This window comes from Tympanuchus pallidicinctus, unplaced genomic scaffold, assembly GCF_026119805.1.
Source record: "Tympanuchus pallidicinctus isolate F22 unplaced genomic scaffold, pur_lepc_1.0 scaffold21, whole genome shotgun sequence".
NCBI lineage: Eukaryota > Metazoa > Chordata > Aves > Galliformes > Phasianidae > Tympanuchus > Tympanuchus pallidicinctus.
This window is the reverse complement of record NW_026294733.1, coordinates 5,615,061-5,639,876: the sequence shown is the minus strand read 5'-3', so window position 1 is coordinate 5,639,876 and position 24,816 is coordinate 5,615,061. Positions and strand designations below refer to the sequence as shown.

General features: G+C 40.0%; 2 protein-coding genes across 5 annotated transcripts in view; one reads left to right on the top strand and one right to left on the bottom strand.

Moving 5' to 3' along the window:
* Window positions 1-4,469, top strand: part of PWWP2A (PWWP domain containing 2A) — a 32,605-nt gene extending 28,136 nt beyond the window's left edge. The window contains exons 3-4 of one of the 2 annotated variants that reach the window (XR_008207286.1): window positions 1,810-1,912; window positions 4,399-4,469. Coding sequence is in view for 1 of the 2 variants with exons in the window: in XM_052684975.1 (XP_052540935.1) it covers window positions 1,810-1,838 (29 nt within the window). In the remaining variant the exon portion in view is untranslated. Of the gene's footprint in view, window positions 1-1,809; window positions 2,218-4,398 lie in introns of those variants that run through there. The other variant, XM_052684975.1, reaches the window with a different exon arrangement.
* Window positions 4,470-7,225: 2,756 nt separating this feature from the next.
* The window catches only part of TTC1 (tetratricopeptide repeat domain 1), a 32,795-nt gene continuing 15,204 nt past the window's right edge, over window positions 7,226-24,816 (bottom strand). For all 3 annotated transcript variants that reach the window (XM_052684988.1, XM_052684986.1, XM_052684985.1), the window contains exons 5-8: window positions 23,574-23,610; window positions 22,211-22,359; window positions 14,900-14,954; window positions 7,226-7,859 (exon numbers count right to left, since the gene is read on the bottom strand). In XM_052684988.1, the coding sequence (XP_052540948.1) occupies window positions 7,726-7,859; window positions 14,900-14,954; window positions 22,211-22,359; window positions 23,574-23,610 (375 nt within the window). In that variant the 3' untranslated portion in view covers window positions 7,226-7,725. The remainder of the gene's footprint in view (window positions 7,860-14,899; window positions 14,955-22,210; window positions 22,360-23,573; window positions 23,611-24,816) is intronic.

The window sequence follows — 24,816 nt, the reverse complement described above, 5'->3', positions numbered from 1 at the left end:
TGTAGTCCTCTTGGTCATTAAATATTAAAGGCAGGCTGTGCCTGCTCCCGGGCTCATTCAAATATTAAAGTTCTCTGAGCCACTGGAGAAAGCGGCTGGGGCTGGGGATCCAGAATGCAGAAGGAAGAGCATCGGCCCGTGCTTATGATGAGGCCTCTGAACTACTAATACAGTACAGCTGGAGATGGTTAACCTTCTCCTGAGTCACTCTGTTGTCTGTTTGTCTTTTCAAAGAGAACGCTGCAAATAAGCTGGGAGAACAAGGGCTGCTGTATGTACATCACGTATGTTTTCCTTAATATGGTAAAATTATAGCAGAGCCACTGGTTGCGTCTTGGCTTAGTAAACTTGCTGCTGGTTGCACGTATCAGTGCCTCTGCTGTGTTTGAGCTCCTGCAGGGCACCTGCAGGTCCGTGTGGCCGCAGAGAGCTGCCATGTAACAGGCAGGGGCAGCAGTGCGTTTGCTCGCAGCCTCCTCTTCCCAGAGCTACCAGATTCTGCCTTGACTCTTTTCTCAGACAGAAAAGTGCCCCAAGATGGCAGGCTGTGGCAGATGAGCTAAACGTGTTGGTTCTCCTTGAGATAAAGACAGATGCAATTGCTGGATGCAATTATTCCAGCAGAGCCCAGCCGCGCTGCTGCCTCTCCAAGGGCCCGTTTTATGGCTGGCACATGCCACCAATGCTCTGGGAACACATTTAGGCCATTCCAGCCACCTCCTGCAGCACAGGGCCCCAGGTCCCTGCAGCAATGCTGGGGATATGGTCAGTGTGGGCAGCGATGCGAAGGACAGTGGGGTGAACAGGCTGGGCTTGGAAAGGAGAGCTGTTGGTGCTGTTTCTGTGCCAGGAGGGCTGATCTGAGAATGGTTTTCTTGTGAGCCAGCTGCTGAGCAGCAGGCAGGTATGGGGAATCCTGGCTCCAGGCTGGAGACATAGCTGAAAATGGTGATGCCTCCAGCCAGGAGGATTGCCACTGAACATGTAGAATCAGAAAAATGTGGTTACTGTTTTTTGGCTGGTTTAGGACATTTCATCTATATAGGACTTTCCTCTGTCAGGGTAGGCTGCGATGACTCTGGCTTAATGCCACAGCAGCCTAGAGCCTGGCAATTTACTGTGCCTCAGCAGAATGTTTCTTTGACAAGCAGCTAACCAGAGCCTCTGCTGATGAAAGATCCCCCAGCAATTGCTTCCTTTCACACAAGAGGCTGTGCAGGTTTAGAAAAAAAACTAAGCAGCTGAACAAGAAAATGCTGGGATTCTTCCAAACAGGGAAAGCTTGCGAATGAGCAATGTATTAATGCACATTAAATGTGCCTGTACACATCTGTACCTACACTTAAAGAGGTGGTACTGGGATATAATTGGTTCTTGGCTGCAGCAGCCGGCAACAGCTCCTGGCTGCTGCAGTAATCCCTTAGGAACAGCACAGCTCATTAAAGCACAGGAGCTGGTGACCAGAGGCTTCTCCTTTTTGTGCAGCTGTGTCTGCTCTCATCAGGGGTAGGTGGGTCTGAAAGAAAGTGATGAAATGCACTAATCAGGGAGGGAAGGGTTCAACTTCAAAGCTTGGTGCTTTACCAAATCCCAAATATTCTGGTGTGAGGAGCTGGGAGCGGTTTCATATTCCTGCTTACTGACTGGGAGGAGGAGATCAGCAGCACTGCAGTTACAGTAAGTCATGGATTATGTTAGTCCCAAGGCCTCTTCTGTGCTGGAGGGTGTTGTCTCCTGCTTAAACTGGTGTTCTGAAAGGCAGATCTTATGATACAAATTGAGACAGTGCCAACTCTGAACTCTGTGCAGGTCTGACACAGGAGCTGGAGCTGATGTGAGTGCTGGCAGAAGAAGAGAGGATGAAGACAGCACTCCTGGGTATCCCACTCCCATCACACGTGAAGGCATAGAGGTAACAGATGTGATATAATCTGAAATTTACTCTTACAATTAAGTGCAGATTATGGACAGGAGAACACTCAAAGGTTCCTTGATCTTATTTCTAATATTCCTGCACAATAAGAAAGTTGGCACGTCCTCACAAATGATAAAGATAGAAGCTTTAGCACATGCTGATGTACTGGAATGACTTAAATGATCAGACTGGCAATTATTTGCTATTACCTATTCAGGAAGGGTAGAAATGAAGATACAGCAGCAATTTTAGATACCACAGACTGAAGAGACATCTGAGCACAGCCACTGGCTGTGCTGGTAAAGCCCCAGAAACGCTACTTACGGCATCACCAGCAAATGAATGAGCTGCTTTCTAAGTGGCCTTGTAATGAAAAGCTGAAGTGCTGAAGATGTGCTGAGCACTCTGCATTTTTTAAATTTATTTCTAAAGGGCTTTCTGGTACGAGCTCCTGGCTCTGCTGCTTTGGATGGCTGTAATATTTAGAGCAGCTTGTTCAACCTTTTGGCTTGCCTGGGCCACACTTGTTCACAGGGCTGAGTTCAGCCGCTGTACCAAAATGCATGAAATTATTTGCCATAACTTCAGCTTCCCATAATTAAGTTTCATTTTGAATGCTGTCACGAGTCGAAATATAGCGCAGAAAAGTTAAATTTCACTCTGAGGAGACACATTTAACTCAATTAAAAGAGTAGTGAAATCCACCACAAATGCTCAATCCATGAGCCATTTTTCATCCACGAGTTCTGGCACAAATTTTCCTTTTGATCCCATAAATGACCTGATTTCACTTCACAACTTGTAAAAATTTTTGTAGCATTTCACTCTTAGTCACCTCTCTTCAGAAAAGTAAATGATGTCCCCATAATCAGCATCCATTCGCTTAAGGAACATCTGGAATTGGTGATGATTGAATCCCTCAGACTTGATGAAATTCACAGCTTTGATGGAGGTTCACATGACATTATCCATTTTTAAAGCTTTCATACAGGCATGTTCTTGATGTATGATGCTGTGAGATTTCATCAAACATGAGTTGCTGGCAGCAATTGCATCTTCTATTAATTTTGTAAGTCCCTCTTTTTAACCAGCCATTGCTGGGGCCCCATCAATTGCTGTAACAGATCTGCTGACAAAGGCTGAAGAAAACTGCTTTAATGTAATTTTTACTGCTTCATAAAAATCAAGAGATTTAGTTGTGTTTTTTTCAATGGCATCAAAGAAGCCATTTCTCCAGTGATATTTGCTGTCAATACCTCTAATAAAAATGGCCAGTTGAGCCATCGCTGTAGCATCAGTAATTTCGTCCAACACCGAAGCATGAACTTTGAAATCAGCAGCTTTACCCTCAAGACTTCTTTCATTACATTTTCCCATTTCTTCAGTTTGCCTGAAGTTGTTTGGTGAGACAAGCTGAAAACTGTTTTGTTTGTCCACAACAAGAACTCATCTGCCATGTTCCACCGAACACTCTTCAACCCTCTTCCTTCATCCACAGATTTTCTCTTTTTGGGGTCTTGTTTCTTTTGAGACGACACGGGGTTGAAATACTGTCTGCAATCTCTACTCACACCAAGCGGCACAGGAACATGCCACGTGTAAGCAGGGTCTCAGTAGAGAAGAATTAATAGAAAAGAGGCAATTAAAATCCATCAAAAATAGATCTTGTCATTCAACAACTCTCAGCTAATCTAATCATGAAGATACATCACCTAGCACTGCACTCTACAATATCTGTAACATTTGTAGGGAAATATCTACAACATAAAATAAACGTTGCACACATGAATTAAGGTCTGTCTCTCTGGCAGACCTCAAACAGTTTGCCACTGTCCTTGCAGTGGGGATGCTTCCTGTGAGATCCTGCTCAAACCTCAGCTAGTTCTCATACTACTCAACACTTCCATCTGTCAGTAAGAAACAAACCTGAAGTCACTCCTGAAAACCCTGGTAAGCAGCAGCATGGTGGGAAGTCATACCAAACAACGCATTTTTTGTCAAGCTCGACCAAAGGAAACATGACTGAACCCTGCATTTAGCTGCAATAACGCAAGCACGAACAACTCACCCACAGCTGCAGGAAAGTGGGGGTCTGAGGAACCAGGTATTCCTTCCAGCAAAGGCTTAGGGGGTCTAAAACTTGGCACAGCTGTTGCCCAAAGGGCTAACAGTGTTTGAGCATGTAAGCAAGAAAGAAGTAAGCAAGGATGTAATGCTTTCTATATAGAGTAGAAAAGAGACAAAACTCAGCATCAGTTCTGATGTCCCTTCTTAAATGACAAGGATAAAGGAAAGAGACAACTGATAAAGGAAAAACAAAGTCTGAAACACAAACAGAAATCCTGGAGAAAATTATTTGTAGGGAAAGTCTTAAAGAAACCCTGTCTGTTCAGCTTACAGAGAAAACCAGCTGGCCCCTTCATTACTATGCAAACATGTTCAAGGAGAAAGTGCCAGGTACTAACAGCTTTTTATTTTTGCAGAGAAATGAGATGAAACAAAGGCTGGGAGCTGAGGAGAGACTACGCCAAGTGGAAAAGAGGCATATCTGTTGAAAACACAAGGGTGAGTAACTATTGGAACGAAACTCTAAGAGATGTTGTTGGCTTAGAGCATTTATATTTAAAAGATTGCTGCATAGAGCATTTTTTCCTATTAGAGGTTGTAAACCCAATGCATGTGACTCAAAGCACCCTGGCAATAAGGGATCTGTGACCATTTACAACAGGAGGAAGTACCAATTACCTTTCTCTTGGCAGCTGTGATGACTAGTTTAGATATTAAAAAAAATCCCTTTTAAAATAAAAAGCCAAAAAAAAAGAAAAGGCAGCTGCTTCAGGATGTGGACAATGCAAAAGAGCTTCCATCAGGCAATTAATTGGTGTTTTACCTGGAAAAAAAACTTGCAGTAATGTCAAATAACACAGTCCAGAGGTTTCTATTCTAGCCAGACAGCGGCACTTTGAGTAGGAATGACCTACAGATGAGTCCTCTCTAATGGTGTGCACAACTTACAGTGACATTCAGCTGTCTCTTTCACACAATGCAATTAAATTACAAACAAGGATGAAAAGCAAATCAGCTGCAATTCTTCAGCTCCATTTATTCTACCCTTCATTTTAAAACTACAGGTACACAGCAGGCATCCAGCAGGGAAGTTGCACAGCAGGTAGAAATATCACAAGTTTTGTTGTGCTTTTATTTTCCAGAGCAAGCTACCCAGCCTCTGCCCAAGAAGGTCTTTAAAGATAAGAATGGAACAGAATGGCAGGAAGAGCATTTGTCGCCAAATTCATTTGTAAGACAAAGCAGCAAATCGTTAAATCACTGCCTGCAACTCCACACGACAGCCATAAACCAGTACACACAGAAGGCTGAGTAAAGGTAACAATTAATTGGCAATAATCAAGATACAAAGAAAAAATAAAGTACAGCATCCACAGTAGCTTCAAAGTGGTTTGATTTATGCGTGGTGTAGGGGTATGCACTGCAGTTGAGAGAAGGCTGGGATTCTGATCTAAGCTGCCTCACATTCAGTGATAGAGGGCTGTTGCTAAACAAGACAAACCCCTGGATGCACTCCTTTGCTCAGGCCAGATGGTGAAATCCAAGTCAGTGGACTGCCTTGCTCCAGCTGAAGCCGTACTGCTGTGCTTCCAGGGCCAGACACTTCTTCAGTGTCAGGCAACATGGAACCTGCAACAGCATCAGTGGACATCTCTACCTGTCACGTGCTGACCTAGAAGCTTTAGCAAGGCATGATTCAGGCATTCCTGAGTGGCTTCTCAGTTCGGGCTCAAACCAAGCTTATGAGTTCCAGCTCAACAGAGCCTCTGCCCAGGGCTGCTTTGGAGCCTCTGCTCCTTAGAAGTCCAGGCTTCAGGTGAAATTAGTGAGATTTATACCAGTCTCAGTACTCTGCTTCACCTAATAAGCCTTCTAAAGAGTCTAAAGAGCTCTCTTATGAAAGCAGAGTGCTGCACTTCTGAAAGCAGAGTTGCTAGCTCTGAGCCAGTTAATTAGCTTATGCAGCCTCTTGGGTGTGAGCAGACTTCTGTCCCAGTACACTCCCTTATATCCTCACTGCACTGCCCAGGTAAGTTCAGCCCTCTGCCACTGGGAATGGAGGGGATGAGTGAATGACTGCATGGCGCTGAGCTCCCAGCTGGGTTAACCCACAGCACCACGAGCAGCATCTTTCTTTAAAGCCTCCCATCCATACACCTACCAGTCTACCCAATTTTAGTACAGGAAATAAAATCTTGCACTTAGGAATTGTAGTCCAGTAAAACAAGACACGGTTACTGTTTCAGCACATGGAAATCCTAGAGGCTGAACACTTTTGCTTAGTTAAGAGACATTTTAATTACATAGAAGATGTTAAAGGCAGCACAGTCCTTCTTGGCAATGACATTTTAATTCTCATAAATGTAACACAACCTCACTGCAGACATGGAATAATTTATAGACAGTTAACCACAAAGTCAAAACTAAAAATGCACCAGGACAGAGTGAAACAACAATCAAAAAACAACAAACCCCAACCACTACACCTTTAAGTCTGCACTGGTAAAATGAAAGAAAAAGAAAGCACCAAGAAAGCTTAGCTTGAGAGTATTCCCTACAGGCACATCACTGTAAAGACTGGAGCTCCAAACATGCAGCAAGTACAGTTTCAGTCTTTAAGTACACACAAAAAGATTTCTTGAAATAAATTTAAGATGACAACTAATAGCCAACAGAGAGCTACCAGTCATTATTTAATTAAATCACGTTTTGAAATCTGCGTGGAGACAACTGAAGAAGTCTGCCTCCAATGTAAACATTTCCACAACAATATGCAGTAATTACAAAAGATATTCATTCTCCAAAATCTGGATGAACTACTTGAAAACTACTTTTTTTTTTATAGCTCTCTATAAATTAATGCTTCAGCATTCTCAAAGCCTGTTACATCACAAGAAACTTTCGCGATCAATTTTAATGTCAATTGCTGGCCATGATGGGGATCTGTAACATGAACAAGTCTCAGAGAAGCAGATTTCCCTAACTTTATATGACTTTCCAAGGTGTATACGTAACATCACACAGCTTCTGTAGCATTTTCAAAAGAAAATAAATAAAAAATGAGAATAAATAAAAAGTAAACAAAGGGTAGCCTGAGGATAACGGACTGATGTTGCCATAAGCAAGAAGAAAAACCACCTCAAGTGCATCAAATTACTGTCTTGTCAGTATGTTATCTGTGGGTAGATGTCACAATTTTGAACAACATTGCCACCATGGAAAGGATTCACACAAGGCAAAAACTTCACATTCAATCCAACAGAAATACTAAGCCTTTATTACCAAGAAAAATTATTCCACAGAGGAGGTCGGCTTGCTTCCATGCATGCTGTCAGTCACATCCACCTCCCGAATGTGGAGAAGTGCTTCTGCTAGATTCATTAATTCCCCAAGACACCATCTGGCTTTGTTCTTGGCCACAGGTGCACGGGCATTTTGATTCAACTGAACTGTTTGCTAGAATTTTCTTGCCAGCATTGAATGGGCCCAAATAATGTACCTGACTGGTGGACAAGCCAAATACTGCAAGTGGAGAATCACACACAGGACAGAGTTATCACTAAAAGAAGTCAAATGACTTTCTTTACATCCACATTGTAAATAATTTATAAGCAGGGAAATGAATGTGCTTGAGTCTATCTTCACTTGGACAGAGTGAAGAATGTTTGCTGAATCCCTGTGTTGGTACATGCAAGCACATGGTCACAAAGCCTGAAAGCCAGCAGAACTAAGCTGAATTCATGTTATCTATTGTTGTTTGGATTTTGAACAAAATTGATGGAATATGAGCCAGTTGATGAATCCTGTTTTATCTGGAAATTTTCTGTTGACAGGCCAAAGGGGCGAAGAACCAAATTCCCAAGATCTTTCAGTTTGCCTACAATGAAAAAGAAATACGTGAGTAGTAAGCAGAGGGAAAACTCCCACTGAATGATGCCCAACTACACACTCCAGCTCCACCAATTCATCTACTAATTCAAGGGAAATGCTGTGGAAGTCTCTCCAGTTGGTTGAATATTTAGGCTCCTGTATGAACTAAAAAAATTCCAGTTGTGATGTAGCCAGTGTCAGCTCTGGAGCTGAAAGTAGATCAGTTCAGATTCTGATAGGTCTGTCAGGCAGCCCTGATGCAGTGGCTGCAGACACCATCTGGTTCTGGCTAACTAGCAGCTCTTTATTTCCTCACTCACAAGTGCTCCTTACACAGGACCTTAGCAGCTCACAGAAAAGAATTAGTCTCTGTTGTACTTGGATATAACTTTGATGCCTGCCAACATTCTGTTTTTTAACGCATTTTTTTTCCAGTTCCTGCCACTTTGGTGCAGTTACAGTTCTGTAAACATTCAAGGATATTAGAACTGCCCAGTTTCCTGGACTGCCAACAGAAACAGGGAAAGCTAAAGTTCCAACTCTGCTCGCTCCTAATTATGACAGCTCTCTTTCTAGATTATGTATATTGATACAACGAACACTGAAAGAAATCCATCCATGCAAGTGTCTGCACCTTCTAACAAAGCAGTTCCATTTGAAGCATACAACTCTGTTACCATTTTTAGCATGACAGATGACATCCTGCCATCAGGAACTCATGTTCAAAACTACAATTCTCTGTAGCTAACTCATCCCTGCTAGGAATTCTAAGCAGCCGTTATTTAACGAGCATTATTAAAGACACATAAGGTGCAACAGTTAAAATCCAAAGGCCACTATTAATGTACACACCACACAAGCTTTCTGACTCTACTAAACAATAGTTCCTACCACCTATAAAAGGAGAAGGACAACAAAAGGACATCCTTCAAAGAAATCATATCCAAATAGAGTTTGTAGAATAAGTAAAATGCATAAAATTAAACAAGAGGCAAAATTCACACCTTCAGTGCTGGCTAAACACAAGCTAGCTGATCTGCTGGCACGACAAGGCACAAGAAAGACGGCTGCTTTTCCAAGAAAAATATCACGTTCCTCCTGGCTGTTCCTAACTTGTAAGCGTGTGCTTTCTTAAAGCCATCTTAGACACAAGACGTGTACGTGTTATTCTAGGTGTCATCTTTACCTTTACTTCTAAACTAAGTATTAGGATACAACAGCAAAGTCATAAGAGTAGTTACCATTTAGTTTCTATGCCTCTGCTAGGTTCTTCTGCGTAAGGTGGCACCCAGGACAAGTTGTTCCCAGAAGTGCAATCATTACTACTGCTATTAGCTAAGTTTCCTCACTGCAATGCAGCAAACAATCTGGACTGAGTTAGAGCTTTGTTGCTAAGCCATACTGAAGCAGTAACTTCACAGCAATGATGAAATACAGAAATGTAAGGAGCAAAGTTGTATGCAAGTCCTTTGCAAAAGGACATGAACAGTATTTATGTTACACAGAGCACAAACAGATCAAGTCATTTGCCTTGCACTGTGCTGCAACCCTGTGACTGAACTCAAAACAGAAACTGTATCAAAGTCTGAACTTATTCAACAGATATGAGAGACAAGGGGCAGACTATCTGGCAACTGTTCACGCCAGGTTAAACACTGTCCCAGTAATCCAAAATAGACTATGTTTCCAATCACATTTGCAAAACAGAATTAGGGCAGGGAAGCTTTTCAAAAACACTCATAGAAAATACAAGAAGAAATGATAGTAAAAAAATGCAAACATTTTAGTCTGAGGAGCAGCTCAATCTTGTATAAGCAAACTAACAGTTAATATTACTGCAGTTCTTCTAAATATTAGCCAGTGTAATTAAAGATCTTGCATCAAAATGCAGGTTCAAAATCTTTCAGGTATCTCTGCAATTATCTTAAAGCAAGATTGGTCTCTGAGAGGCAAAATGGAAATTCCGCATGAAAAAAGAGACAACCTTTGTCCACAAAAGCAGCTAATTAGTAGGATGGGTTAGTTAGCCAAGGGTATTCCAGTGGGCAACTCACTTAGGGTTAGTTTCCTTCTGCAGACTCTTTTAAGCTACACTGCTTAGTGTAAATTAACTACTAAGTCAAGTTCATAACTTTCCACTTCATTCTAAAAGCACTCTGATATAAAACTACAAAGATGTTCACAGTGTCTCTACGATGGGGATGAATAGTTGCTATTGTGCTTTTAGACAAACAATCAGTCATTGCTTAGCTTCACTTTTTTGGGTGAGAAGTGTCTTTGTCTAGTGGTGGAAGAATCCTGGCATAATCTGGCATTCCTACAGCCAGTTGTAAACAGTTTACAAGTTATCCGAGCACTGCAGCTGGCTCAGGAGCAGGAAGACAAGTTTGCCTGTTTCAGAAAACACTGAAAGGCCTTTTCTAGTGGCAGTTATGATGGCTGTTTTCCGGTCATACTGGAGCATAAACACAGAATAACTGCCTTGGCATTCTTGCCTGTAGCTAGGCCAGTTCTCTGGGAGAAGCTAAAGGCTAAGATGTATTTAATACTTTATTCTTCATCTCACCCAAGCTGTGACTATACATTAAACAACACAGTTATAGGTCACCATTCTGTTCTACCACAGAAGTCCACATACAGCACTGCCTCTTGGTGCAGCCATGTTAATTAAAATGTTAATCATAGAATCACTTAGGTTGGAAAAGACCTTAAAGATCATCGAGTCCAACCACGACCTGACCATACCACCCTATCAACCCTCTGCTAAACCACGTCCCTGAGCATCACATCCAATAAATATTAATAATAAAGCAGAGAAAGCCCTGCCTTTTCCAGGAACTCAAGCCCAATGCACTGTTCCCACTGTTTGGAGTGCACTGTTTCTTCCTCCCCCACTCTCCTTTCATCCCTAAATTAAGATCAGTAGTTAAGCCCAACCTTTCCCTTCCCCCAAAGTAAAACTCTTAAAAGAAAAACAGTGCTGGAAGGAGGCAAAAAGCATGTGGAGCTGTGACTCAGCTGCAAGGAGTTCTCAGCAGTCAAGCACTCGCCAGAGCAGGGTCACATTCTCCCAAAACAGCACGTGTGTACTTTCCACCTGGAACTCCATCATGCTAAAGTCATTGAGCAGAACAATATTGAGAGATTAACAGGAAAAATAACTGGGAAAAATCAATGCAAGTCTCAGAAATCTGCGATTCATTATTCACCTAAACAAAAAAGTAATGTTCTGTTACAAAAGACAGATGCACAAAGACTTCTCATGATTTATTTTTCATGTAACAATCACAACTGGCTGCTGTTGAGTATTTCTGGCAATTCTTCTAATATAGCTGCTAGAGATTTTGTGTTGCTTGGAAGTTGAAAAGCCAGATATTGTTTATGCTAAGAATTTTTTTGGATTAAAAAATTTCTGAGGAGGTCTTATCTTTGTGTAACTTTCTGTATATCAACAGCATTTTTGAAGCAATTAGAAGAGCTAGAACAAACCATCTTCCTACCCCTAAATGGTAAGCAAAGACTGGACAAAAAGCAACTGTATGTCAGTTCTGGTTTGAACTACTTCAAGTGACCTCAAGTTCTCTGTACTCGCAGTACTGAGCTTCAGCTGCTTAGTTTCAAATACAACATACCCTTCAGTGTCAAAGAAGAAAATCATTCTTTAGGCATTAAGCCTCATAAATATTTGCACTGATCTCAAGTAGCTGGAAAAAGCTCTTATTGATGGAAAGGCCAGGCGATATGCTCTAATTGGTCTTTGTGTTAATCACATTAATAAGCAAGGACATTTTACTGTTTTCAAGAATACACTCATTTTATAACTTAAACTGAAAATCCCAAATGTTTTTGATCAGACTTGATGAATTGTTTGTATAAGATGAGTTACACAGATTGGCATATGTTCCACTCCCATGTTTATACCCAACACGCTTAGCTTTCCTATAGCTATGTAAAGAATTGTGTTGAGATCACAGACAGCAAGCTGCTAAACCTCACTGAAACAATTCCAAACTCCTGCTCACTTCACACCTCTCCCCAAGGGCCACGGTCCTTCATCACAATAATGAGGAGCTAAAGAAGACCAGCTTGTTGCACAATAGCTAGAAACCTTCTTTTAAAATCAGAAGAAAAATAACCCAAATAGACATAGGCAGTGAGGGAGGCAGAGGATGCCCATGTGATGAAACACAAAGGAAAAGAAAATAGGATCACAGAATGGGTTTGGGTTAGAATGGACCTTTAGAGACCATCTGGTCCAACCCTCGTGCTGTGGGCATGGGCAACCTGATCTCGTGGAGGATGTCCAAAGCCCTCTCCAACCTGACCTTGAACACTTCAGTGCCACAAGCATTTAAAAGCTACTTTGAAAGTGTGCTATAAGTAAAGCTTTCATCTATATGAAACTCAAATGGAGGTTAGGTGGCACTGAGCCAATTTTAGCATCATGTGACAACATTAACCTGCCAATACCGAATGGAAAATACAGACATAATTTAAAGGCAAATGCCAGCTTCAGATGTGTTAAAACCTTTCAGAATACATAGCAGAAATGGGGCTGATTTGGCAATAAACCATCATTTTTCTAATGACATTAACTTCATTAATCACATGCAACTACCATTTGTATGCAAGAATTCATAGCAAGGTAGTTTGGAAAAGAAGATCCAGCCAAGAAAATGTACTCTGATTTATTTACATACCATCACTTAAGAAGTGGTTTCAGTTTCTGTTAAACTATGTGGTAATGAGCTGCTGCACTGGAAAACAGGAAACAACACATTGGGGGAAGGAGGAAGATGCGCTCCTTTTAAAGTGTATTTGTACACAGTTCTGGTTTTCATGGCAGCATTACTCAGCTGTGCTGGGTACACCAGTCCTAAGTGTGTTTCAACTAAACCAAAAAGCCCATTGCTGCTGCTTCTGTTATGGAGAAGTATTGGGCATAACAAATAAAATGAGTAATTATTGCCCATACTTGAAACTTAACTTCAAATGTTCTATGAAGACACCGAATGATAGAAAAATTCCCTACTTTCTGTTACACTGGTGATAACAAGTAATGCCATGAATAAATGCCCAAATGACCCAGGCAATTTTAACAACATATAAGACAATTTATGTGAATCCTGTTGCACTGAGGTTATGGATGAAAACAGGGTTACATGCTGACTCTTAGTCTGGCTGTTTACAAAAGCAAATGTCAGTGCATTCCCTTGCACAGATATAATACCACTGAGAAGGGAATCCCTTCTTCAGCATCCCAATACACATCACCTGATTTAGCTCTCAGAAGACTAGAACAGTTCTTAAATCTTACCTGCCACTGGATTAATACTTCTAAATAAAATTACATCTAGTCTGAAATCTAGATGAAAGTTAACAATATAGAATTAAACTGGCTAATGACAGTTTATAAAGCTGGATTTATTGTATCAGTACTTTTTGTGGTTAGTGAGACTTTTTAGACATTGTTAGCAATAGTAAAAAGGATTCAGAAGAGCTCAGGAACTGTTTTCATTTTAGTTTGTGTTGAAAACTATCGCATCCTCCAAAGAGGCATGATCCTTCTGGAGATTTTCTGCAGTTGTCAGTTATTTATAGCTTGTTCTAAGCACAATGCTGGATGCAATCTGATGATGTAGAGCAGCTCTAGAAAGCCTTACTGCAACTTTATTTAAATTCAGTAGATGAAGACACATACAAAACAAGAGCACATCAGGCTTCCTGCACAGTGAGGGGCAAAACTTGAAGAACACTGTCAACTACAGTAGAATCTCTTCAAAGAGTCTCTTCTTCCCAAATATTTTAGGAATCAGTGTTATTATATGCAAGATAGACTGAGTTTGTTTAACCTGATTCTCCACAGAATAACACAACACCATCCTATACTCTCAAAACGTATCCATCTTAGCAAAAGCATTTCATCTACTACTTGTCACACTTAGAATGAGTAAATAGCTAACTGCTGACAGCTAGTCACGTACAGTCAACTTTCTCTTTTTATCTTATACTGACATTTGTCCTTGCTCTTTTGTGTGCAATTTCTAGATGACAGAAATGAAAAGATTTGTGAAAACAAACAAAACCCCACCAACACCTTGTTTTAAAACCAGAATATTGGGATATCCATTATCTGAACCTATAGGAACTACAAAATCCTTCTGATTAGGAGGCAGCAAACAACGTTGGCAACAACCTTTGTGGGTCACCCCACAACGATTAGTTTATCCATAACACTGTGAGTTGTGCAAGGAAGTGTTCTGCACAAATTATTATGACACAGGAAAACCTAACTTCCTTGGGCAGTCTTATTTAAGTAATTACCCTTTTGAGAGATGTCAATCCTGTTAAGTTATTATCCAAGCAACGCCATGCAATGCAATCACGAGGGCACATATATTCAAATAGTTATACCAATTACATTCTCTTTAAAAAATAATAATGGTCAACAGTATCTTTTGGTATATATTGACATTTATGAATTATAAGGAAAGTTAAGAAATCAAATTCCTTTCCTAGCAAGGCCAGAGGCCTGCTTGTAACACTAGGTACCTTTAATCCAGCCTCAACGCACACAGCAATGAAATACCATATAAACCAGGATAAACATGAAGACTTGGAGGTCTATAGGTGGAAAATGCTACAAAAGGAACCAAATTTATTTTTTCAGTCGCAAGATCAAACATGCTCAGTTATTACAGCTGGTTGATTTCTTTTATGTATGGTTTAGTGAAAACTGTTTTAACCCATTCATGGGAACGTCTCCTTTGAAAGTTTGCTTGCACAGAGTCAGGACAGAGCCTGTTCCAAACCACTTCCCTCTGCTTCTACATTTATTGTTATAGAATACATTGAGTATTACTGCCTATAAATTTAACTAATAACCTTTCTGTAGGGGAAAATTATTTGGCTAAAACGTTCTGTAGGCAAAACTAAGCAATGGAGAACTAGGAATAAATCATGAGCTTTGTTTAACACAACTATATCCTTTATTTTTCTAGCAGACCACAATGATTATTAAGCAAGTTATATAAGCATACTACTTACCTAACATTTCTTTCTTTAATTTTTCATTCCGCTCTTCAATTTGTCTAGGTAATCGCTGCAGAAAAGAAGGCAGAATTGGAATCAGATCCATGCTTTCAGTAATACTGTAGGTTAAGCGTATGTGACTTTCATGTACATACCCAAGATACATTGTTTATGGCTTTAAAAAAATCCTCATGTCAAACCAACACTTTTATCCCACTGTGGAAACTTGTAATTCATCCTATGACATCAATTCATAGAAACACAGCAAGTTGTAACTTGTAAGTGCAGGTTTCACACAGGCACACATTTTTATGGCTGAACAAGGAATCTGATCTGCTTGCCTAGTATTTCAACTGAAGAGTTCAGGGAATTTAAGAGACTTAGAATTAAAGTACATTTTTGTCCTATCTTCTCTACCACAGACATTAAATATGGCTAGGAGAGACTAGACAAATTAAGGAAGCACTGTATTTACTTCTGAACATGAGTACAGGTCTAGTGGGGAAAAGCATCTGGAAAGTCAGTTTGAATTGGCAGACAGCTTCAGGGAAATGCATGCTGAAAATGTGAAGATCTTCTAGACAAAAGTATTTTATCAGAAGATCACTGAATTGCTGTATATGAACTTCAAGATACAGTTTAATGAGCAACACCTCATTATTCAATGTTGCCATATTTCTAATGAGGACCCCAATTCAATGATTCATCATGGAGAGAACTTCCAACAAGTTCATCCTGAGCAAGGCGTCAGTCCAAGGAACAGTCTGGTTTTTTTCCTCCTCAGAAATGGCACTAGTGTTAAAATCTGTGCACCATCACAGGTGAAAACCTTATCACATTCTAATAAGCATTACATAACAGCATAGTCTACGTATTCCCAGTGATCCGAGATTCCCATTTACACTTAAAACAGCTTGGCTCGTTTTCCATCTCAAACAGCAGTGCTGTTTTGCTAACTGACTGTAAAGACCATTTTAAGCTATAGTTTCATATTCACTACATTTACTATTGCATCAGTCGAAAACAGCTTAGATCACTTTGAAAGTAATGCCTCCCATTTATTTCCATAGAAACTACAACAGATCCAAAGAGCACAGTAACACTATTTGAGAGAGCAAATTCTCAGCTACAAAACATTATTTTTCATATAGTCACCATCAGTAACGAAGAAGAACCTGCATGCTGTGCTCATAAAAAGTCTGTGCCAGAAGAGGTGACCCACTGTTGAAATGCACCACCCATCACCTCACTGTGCTCACATTCGCTGTTTGGCCTCTATCAACATTCACCAAGTTGTCAATGAATGTCACTCAGTGTACCATTTTCTCCCCGTGGAGAAATCCATTTCACACTGTGCTTCATACACACTTCCATGTCAGATGCCATTGTGTCAGAATGCCCCTCTGCTGCCATTTATCACATGGCAACAAAATGGAATGGAATATCGGTGACAAGGTTCAACATTTGCTTCCATACCACCAACATCCACCTCTGACACCACAGGGCAACATAATAAAATAGGAAACATCACTTTTGAGCAGCCTTTGTATATTAAAAATATATATATAAGAAGCAACTGTCATTCACACTGCATCTTCTTCATATTTTCAGAACTTACTATTTCAAACTTACTACGCTTATTACTATACAACTCTGGCAGCTCAGGATCCAATTATATAGTCATGGCAAATAAGACAGATCTGCTGAAATGGTGCTATCAGTAAGTTAATTACAGTTGTAAACTATGGTAACAAGTGTGGAATTCACTCCTTATGTACTTCCCTTGTGATAATTGGCTTCTGAACATAGTTAAAGAATTCAATTTCCTAATTTAGTTCCTTCCTGTATTTTATAGCTCCAATCATCATGGATGGGTTTGTCACTCTGATAACATTGTTACAGTGAAATAAGATATTCATGTCAAGGAAAAAAAAATATCTGCCTGGCTATTCCTCCTGTTCAAAACAGTATTGATTGGTGAACACAGGCACTTTCAACACTGATGGGGAAGAGAGGTGTTATACCCCATACAAACTGAAAAGTCAATATGAAAGAGTACAATGCACATACACAGAGGTGGCTAAGCCTGAAATGAGCTTAGGCCCAATATCACCACCAGTGGATCAGATCCAATTAGTGCAGTCAGACACCATCCAACTCCTGCTGACCCAGAGGGCCTTATTAACTTGGGTCTGGACCCACGCTGCCCACATGAAAATGCGTGGATATCCCCAGGCTGTAAATTCAGTTTGCATTGTGGCTGTGACATTCTCTCTCCCTTTTTCCTATCTTACTAAGTAGTTTTATCTCAACCCACGAGTTCTACTTTGTTATTTTTTTTGCTGTTCTCTCCCCCATCCCACTGGGAATTGGGGGAGTGGGTGAATGACTTTGTGGCGCTCAACTACCTGCCATGTTAAACCACAACACATCTGCTCTATCTTGGATGAGTTTGGCTTACACAGAATCTATCTCTCATGTGGACATTAGCGTTCAGCATGAAATGAAGACCTAAATACTTGATCAGAAATACGTGTTCTGTGTTTTGTCTGCCTGAATAGTACTATTCCAAAGACTCACCATTTCTCACTCCAGAGAAGTACATCTAAGGTTACTTATCTATAGAACGGTATCCATAAACCTGGCTATTCATCTTGGTCTGTGACACTTATCTCAAAGTACAGCTTCTTTTGGTAACTAAGTTTATCTGGTCTGCCGCTCCCTCAGAAACTGCACTGAAGCTCAAATTCACACAACATTGTTATACACCTTCTAAAAACAAAACCTAACGATTGATACCACATAAACACTCCCTGGGAAAGCATCAATAGGGATTATTTGACCACAAAACACTGTAATTTCAAACTGTTTCATTTGGCATAAATGATATCAAAGGCAACCAGAGTGTGCAACAGTGGGCTTTAAACCATGAGTGCTGTACTTCTGACATATAAGCCATACTGAAATTTTACAGCAGCTAACAAACCAGGAACCTAAGCAAAGAATTACTGTGCATTTAACTTCTTTTAAACCCCCATTTAACAAGATTATTATATTCCCCACAGCAGTATGTGAAGTATTTCTTATACGTAGGAAGGAGAAAGATTGGCTCTAACAGGTGAACAAAGCTAATTTGCAGATTCTCTTGATGCATCATTTTCACTACCAGCGGAGGCACAGAAGTGCTGAACTAGTTCTGCAAAGAGCAGGGCACTTTACATCACAATAAAGCAGAACCTCTTAGTCCCTACATATTACAGATCTGCTAATTACATAGGTGGAGACAGCATTATATCTGGAACAACGTTTTTTATTATAAAATTTAGAGATCTATTACAACTATTTTAAAAAGCATAAAATTAGCCATGTCAGTATTTCATTAACAAATTTTCATGGGGGGGGGGGGGGGGAGGGTAAGGGGTAGGGAGGGAAGGGCTTTAAAGCCTCAATCTCAAAATATTGCTTTTATTCTGAAGCTTGACCAACTGAAAAGCAAAATGCTGTAAACCACTCTAGTACAAACTGAGGGCATTTCATACAACGTATCCTGCACCACATGCGACCAGAAGTCTGCCTACTAAAATGAGGTCGAGGAGCAGAATGTACACAAAACAGTCAAACTCTGTGCTTTCCAGCTACAAAAATTATAAGTAAATGACCAGTCATTCTAAAACGCTTCTGAAAGATGACCAGGAAGAACAGCAGCACTGTTTCTGATTCTTTCCTGGAACAAATCTCCACCAGATACTGAAAGAAAATTGTGGTTTTGAAAGAGACAGAAAGGATTGCATCTAAACTTTTAGGGGGTTCAGATCAGCTGTGTGTTTCAAACTCCTTGTATTTTGTACCAATGACTGACTGCTCTCACATCTTCATCTATGGAATCCTTACTGGTGCTTCGTAACAATCTGTCAGATCTGCATAGCTGCTCTTTGTATGAAGAGCTGCTAAAACACGCTTGCACTGTTTTACCAAGTAACCAACTAGATTACATTAGGCCTTTCTTGGATCGAGGCTAATGCTAAAAGACTACAAGCTACAAAACTAAATCCCATCGTTTCCTTTAGAAACGTCAGCAGATTCCTTGGCTGAACTCCTGGATCAAATAAGCCATAGTCTCAGCTAGGAGACTATAAACATGGCCAACACAAATACTCTTTTCTCAACTATGATGGATGCATCACGTTCACTGCCCCTGCAGTAACGATGTTTGACAAGCCCGTCATTTATTAAGCCATTGCCAAGAGCTAGGTGATAAAACGCTCTCCTGCTCTCAGCTGCATGCAACAAGCATCAGGGGGTTGTTTCACAGTACAGTAAACTGACCTTGTCACTGGGTGCTGCCAGAAATGACCGGCCCAGTTCCTGCACTGCCTTGACCACATCTTTCCTTCTCACCAGTAACTGCAGTGGGACTCCTCTGAATGCAGAAAGCCAAAGCAGTATAAAGCTGATCCTTCAGGGCTTTTTGGTTGCTGGCTTTTTTTTTTTTTTTTTTTCTCACTTATAGATGCTTTTCCTTCTGGCCAGGTTAGTTGCCTGCCAGAGCCCCATGTACATATACATATATATATCACCAGCCATCTCCACAGGGTCAGTGTACCAGCATAAGCATGAGGAAAGCAACTGGACAGCTTTCTAAGCAGCAGGCAGTTCAACACTTCAGCTGCTTTGTGAAATCTTACCCTTACCACTAATGGGAGTTACACAGTTAAGCAGAGTACTTTTCTGCCATCAGTGCAATTGATCTAGTCCCAAAGGAAGTAATTTCAGGCAAGGCTTCTTGTCTAATATGCTATTAAAGCACTTCCTAATGTGTCATTACAACACCATGGTATGGGGGAGGGGAATTTTTAAAAAAAAATCACTACTAATACCTTATTTTCACAAACAGGGAATTAAAATAATTAAACCCAAACCTTGAAAACATATTTCTGCAGCAACGTATAGATAGTGGCTTTTACACAAAATTTCTGGAGTAAACTTTTTTCCTTTATGGGGCAGAGTAGGTTGCAGTTTCACTGATATGAAGCTGAACACAGAAAACGGATGCCCTTTGAAAATTTAACAAGCTATTAAAAGACAAGTATGTCATATAGATTCAAGTGCCCAACCAAGCATTATATTTAAAAATCCATTTATCGTAAAATGGAATTAAGTTGTTGCTTTCCCTATGGAAGGTAGTCAGCTCTTTCCAGGCACTCTGGTGCTCACAAGCCATTCACACACCATGGCATGAAGCTCCAGCTCTGACATAACTGGTGGTCACTTTCTATTTGATAGCAGCTACCCTTCATTTGCATGCATTCTTTCAAAGCCACAGACTGTCTATCTACCACATTTTTCCTTTCAACAGCCTTCATAACCTCTTTCAGAAATAGGAAGGGCAAGCAGCCTATAGGAGGAGCTTTCTGCACAAAAACAGCCCTTCGTGCTACACCAACTTTTGTGAAAAGACCCTTTGAAATTGTCCAACTGACAGCAGGTTTCCATGCTAAGCATTAACATATTGAACATTCACTAGAAAAAACACTTTCTGCTTGTATTTGACAGTTAGGAACTCAAATGAACTGGCTGTAGCAATGACTTTATATCCTCACTGAGTAGAGGTTATTTATGTGATAGACTGGGCTTCGTGAAGTGTTAGGAGTTTTCCTTTGTTCAACAAAGCTGCCACATCCTGAAGTCCAAGCAAACCTTAAAGAACTTTTTTTAATTATTATTATTTGAGTGATATGACAAAATTTCCTCAAGAAACCATTAACCCTTAAGTATTTATAATGTTCAGTGACAGCAGACAAGGGAACACAGTGCTAAGCTGAAGAACTCACGTTATTTGGGAACAAGAAAAATAATTTAATTAGAAAAGAGTGACGCAAATACCAGGTGCCTTTTTTTATGTGAAAGGTTAAGTTTTTAAAAATTAATAGCAGACTTAAGTCATTATTAGTAAAATATCTCAAAATAGCCAATACACACACAAGGTATACGTTAAAAACCTGCAACAAACACCAAAACCAGAACACAGCAAAATCAAGAAGCCAAATACCAGAGTTTAAGTAGACTTATGTTTAAGTAGACTTGCAGATAACTCAAACAGCCTCTATCTGCTGTTCACTTAAATAATATCAAAATCAAAAAAGTATCTATTTCTATACCAAGAAAACATTTAACTGCAAACTCATCAGTTACCAGAATAATTATACTGAAATAAAAATAGATTCCCACTAATTTATTAACAAGCAAAAACTTTATTATTGAGTATTTGTATTCCGACTTTTATTCTTAAAGTCAGAATACAATTAAGGTTTTGTTTTTTGGGGTTTTTTGTTTGTTTGTTTTTAGAACAAGAGCAGAGAAGCACTGCACAGGCTGCCCAGAAGTGGTGGGTGCCCCATCCCTGCAGACACTCAAGGTCAGGCTGGAGGGGCTCTGAGCCCTGATGGAGCTGTGGTGTCCGTGTTCATTGCAGGAGAGTTACACCAGATGGCCTTTAGTGGTTCCTTCCAATTCAAACGATTCTATGATTTCCAAATTGCTGATCCATATTGAAGTGCTGGCTACTAAAATGCTGCAGTGATTCACCACAGCAGTCAGTGCTGTCCTGTTTGTGGCCTAGCCAACCTTTCCTAGCACATGTATAAATACAGTTAACAACCTCAGTCAGGAATTCAAAGTTTGTAGTAAGTGTATTGTATGTTACTTAGACGAGTATTTTTGAAACGTTACTGCATTCAGTTACAAGATATCCCTCAGGGAGAATCAAACTAGAAGAAAAGTGAGAACTGTAATATATTCTGTGACAAACTGTGTAAGGAAGAACTTCTTCACTGTCAGTGATGGAGCAGTGGAACAAGCTGTCCAGAGAGGTTGTAGAGTCTCCTTCTCTGGAGATATTCAAGACCCACCTGGAGGCATTCCTGCGTGACCTGCTACAGGGAACTTGCTTTAGCAGGATTGGATTCAGTCATCTCTAGATCCCTTCCAACTCCCACAACTCTGTGATTTTTGTGTGTGCATTGTGTAGGGCGTGGGGTATGCTATCCAACAGGCACAAATACAGCTTGCAGCTCAAAACACACATCTACCTTCAATCATTTTACAAACGTTAAAAAAAAACACCTATGCTTAGCAGGACTCAGGTCCGTAATGGAAGTTGTAGCATTTCATGTCTTCTATCCTATGTAAAACTGGAAGAGAACACTACATTTCAGACTCAAAGTTATTGCTACATGAAGCAGCTTGCATTGAGAGTACTGAATATTTAGACTAGGAAAGGAAAGTCTTCATTTTGAAGTTGAGCCAAAGTATACTGAAAAGGCTTACCATACAAGCTTCTCTGGCTTGATGAACTGATGGGTCTTTTTCTAGGATTGCTTTATAATCTTCCAGAGCTTCATCTAGTTTTTCTGTTTTTTCATATAGTTCTGCTCTTCTCAGCAAAGCTCTAATATAGTTAGGATCTAATTCCACTGCTGGAAAACAAAAACGAAGCACAGCATTTTACTTGAAACATTTCTACAGCTCCTACAAATAATTCTTAAGTGTGTACTAATTTTTTTAATATCAATAGTTATTTTTAGGACTAAAAGTTAGGACTAAATCCTAAACTTACAATTCACAGGCTGCTGTTGATGTCTCAAGAATTTATTCACCCATTTTTCATCACAGTAAAAGCAAGTACAAAATCTTGCCTGAATTTTTAATTGCTAACCCATTAAAATTATTACTCAGATTAGGCAAGTATTCTATAGCTTATTCCTTCTGGAAGGACAAAGACAATACTACAGTCAGCATGTTGCAGTGAATTGCTCTGCTGTGCTGTAGGTGTTGCATTGCAGCTTGTAAGCCAAGTCCCTGGGGAGCATCAGGCGATGGTTTAAGTCTCACTGCAGCAAAACATACCAGTCCTCTATAAGCCACCACAAAATTATCAGAAATGTTTTTGAAAATGCACCGCTGCCAAAACGCAAAACCCCAGAGTAAGAGAGGTCAGCTAGAATTTGTTACCTTCAAGGTTACTTTTAAAACATGCAAACTCCTATTTACTGTACAAGCAGTACTGGCACTCAGCCACTGGATTAGTTTTCTGACTGGTAATTCGGACATTCTTCCCCAGCTATCATGGGGAGTTTAACAAATATTCGAGCATGGGTGAGTGGGTGGAAGCAATAAAGCAACACACAGCTGAAACGATTGCACTAGAAGTTGCAGAGATAAAACTATGCAGGACAAAAATGGGAAAGCATAAGCCCTTGTGACAAAGCAAAAGCCATGCATAAAAGGGAACTGATAATGCTTTTAATTGTATGAGGCCCCCACAGCTCTTTGGAGCCTGGGATTAAACCAAGGTTTGAGGGGAACGGCAGGTGGAAGTGGGTTTATAAAAGTAAGTATAACAGCTTCCACAATAAAAAATGCTTTCTTAATAATAATTAAAAAAAAAAAGTACAAACAACAGTCTTGTTGGCACAAAAGAATATAAAGTAAATTATTACAGATAGTAAGTTTCATTCACATTTCACAAAATAAGTAATTCTAGATTGAGATGCTTTCCACTACAGTTTTTCTCTAAATTATTTCAAGACTGCTGTGCCCAAAGTCATAGCACTGTTGTAAAGCACTAATTGGTGTCATTTACTCATCAAAAATCTAGCACAAGAGCAAAACACAGGAAAGAAAGTCATACCTTTGCTGCAGTCATTTAGGGCAGCTTCTGTCTTGTCCTAGAACACAGAATAGTTTTGTTATAGTTAAACTGTATTTCTTGGGAAACAGATTACTTACAATTGCAAGCAAGAAGGGTTGTCTGGAATTCCAAGGAACTGGGATGCTCATGTAATCAAGGCTTTTCATACCATTGCTTCTGATTTAAAGCTCTTTACCAGTGATTAGCTTTCTCTCTGCAAAGACTGCCAGCCTTCCAATTGCACGCTGCCCCACTAATCAGCCTGCACAGAGCAGCCAGCAGCAAGCTACAGTCAAAAGGCTGAGTCACATCTGCAGGCCTTAGCTTAACTGAGCTACAGCTTTTGTACGTATGTCAATTAAGTAAGAGGTTGGAACTGACTGTTCCCAGACTCCCAGATAAATTCTTGTCTGTACAAGCTGAGACATTTGGAAAGCAGATATTCCTTTAGGACTCATATAACTTCCTCTACCAGGGAAAATGCTCAAGTCTGCCAGAAGCAGTAGGGACAAGATTTTAGTGTGCCCAGACAACCAAGTTAGGAGAGTCAAGCAATCAATCTGCTTATAATGGAGAAAAAGAAAAAAAGGAAGAAGACTGAGACAAAGAACCTATTTTCATCTAAACTAAAAGGCCTTCAAGAAAACAAGGCTGCTCATTGCTATTTTCAGAGTAAAGTATTGGTGTGGGAGGTTCCACTCATCTGGACAGGTGAGGTTTTTAGTCTGTGGATAGTTCTTTCATCATCTTGTGATTGTTTGGCAATTATTAGATTAGTTTCCTAGTTAACACCTGGATTATGAGGATGTTTTTCAGTTTACAGCTTTTGTATTTGAAAGATTCCAGCACCTGCTACTACTGAATTCCATTTTTAACTTGTCTGGCCAAATAATTTAGTATCCCAAAAGCAAGTTAGATAATTCTGTCTGAGCAATGATTTATTTATACTTAAATATGGCTGCAAGGTACATTCCCAAACAGAGCTCCATCTGCCTCAAAATTAAAGAGAGCTGCAAGACAGTTAACTTTACAAGAGGACAAAAAGATCACAGGAGTTACTATTCTACTTTTCCAGAACCATTCAATCTTAAAACAAAAGTAGGGAGTAATTTCTCTTGAATTTTCACTTCCACTTATTTAGAAAGAAGAGGTAATTTAGCATGTTTATAGCCTGAAGAGACCTACTTCTTTAAGTACAATAATAACCATTATAGAAAAGCCATACAAATATCTCAGACAACTA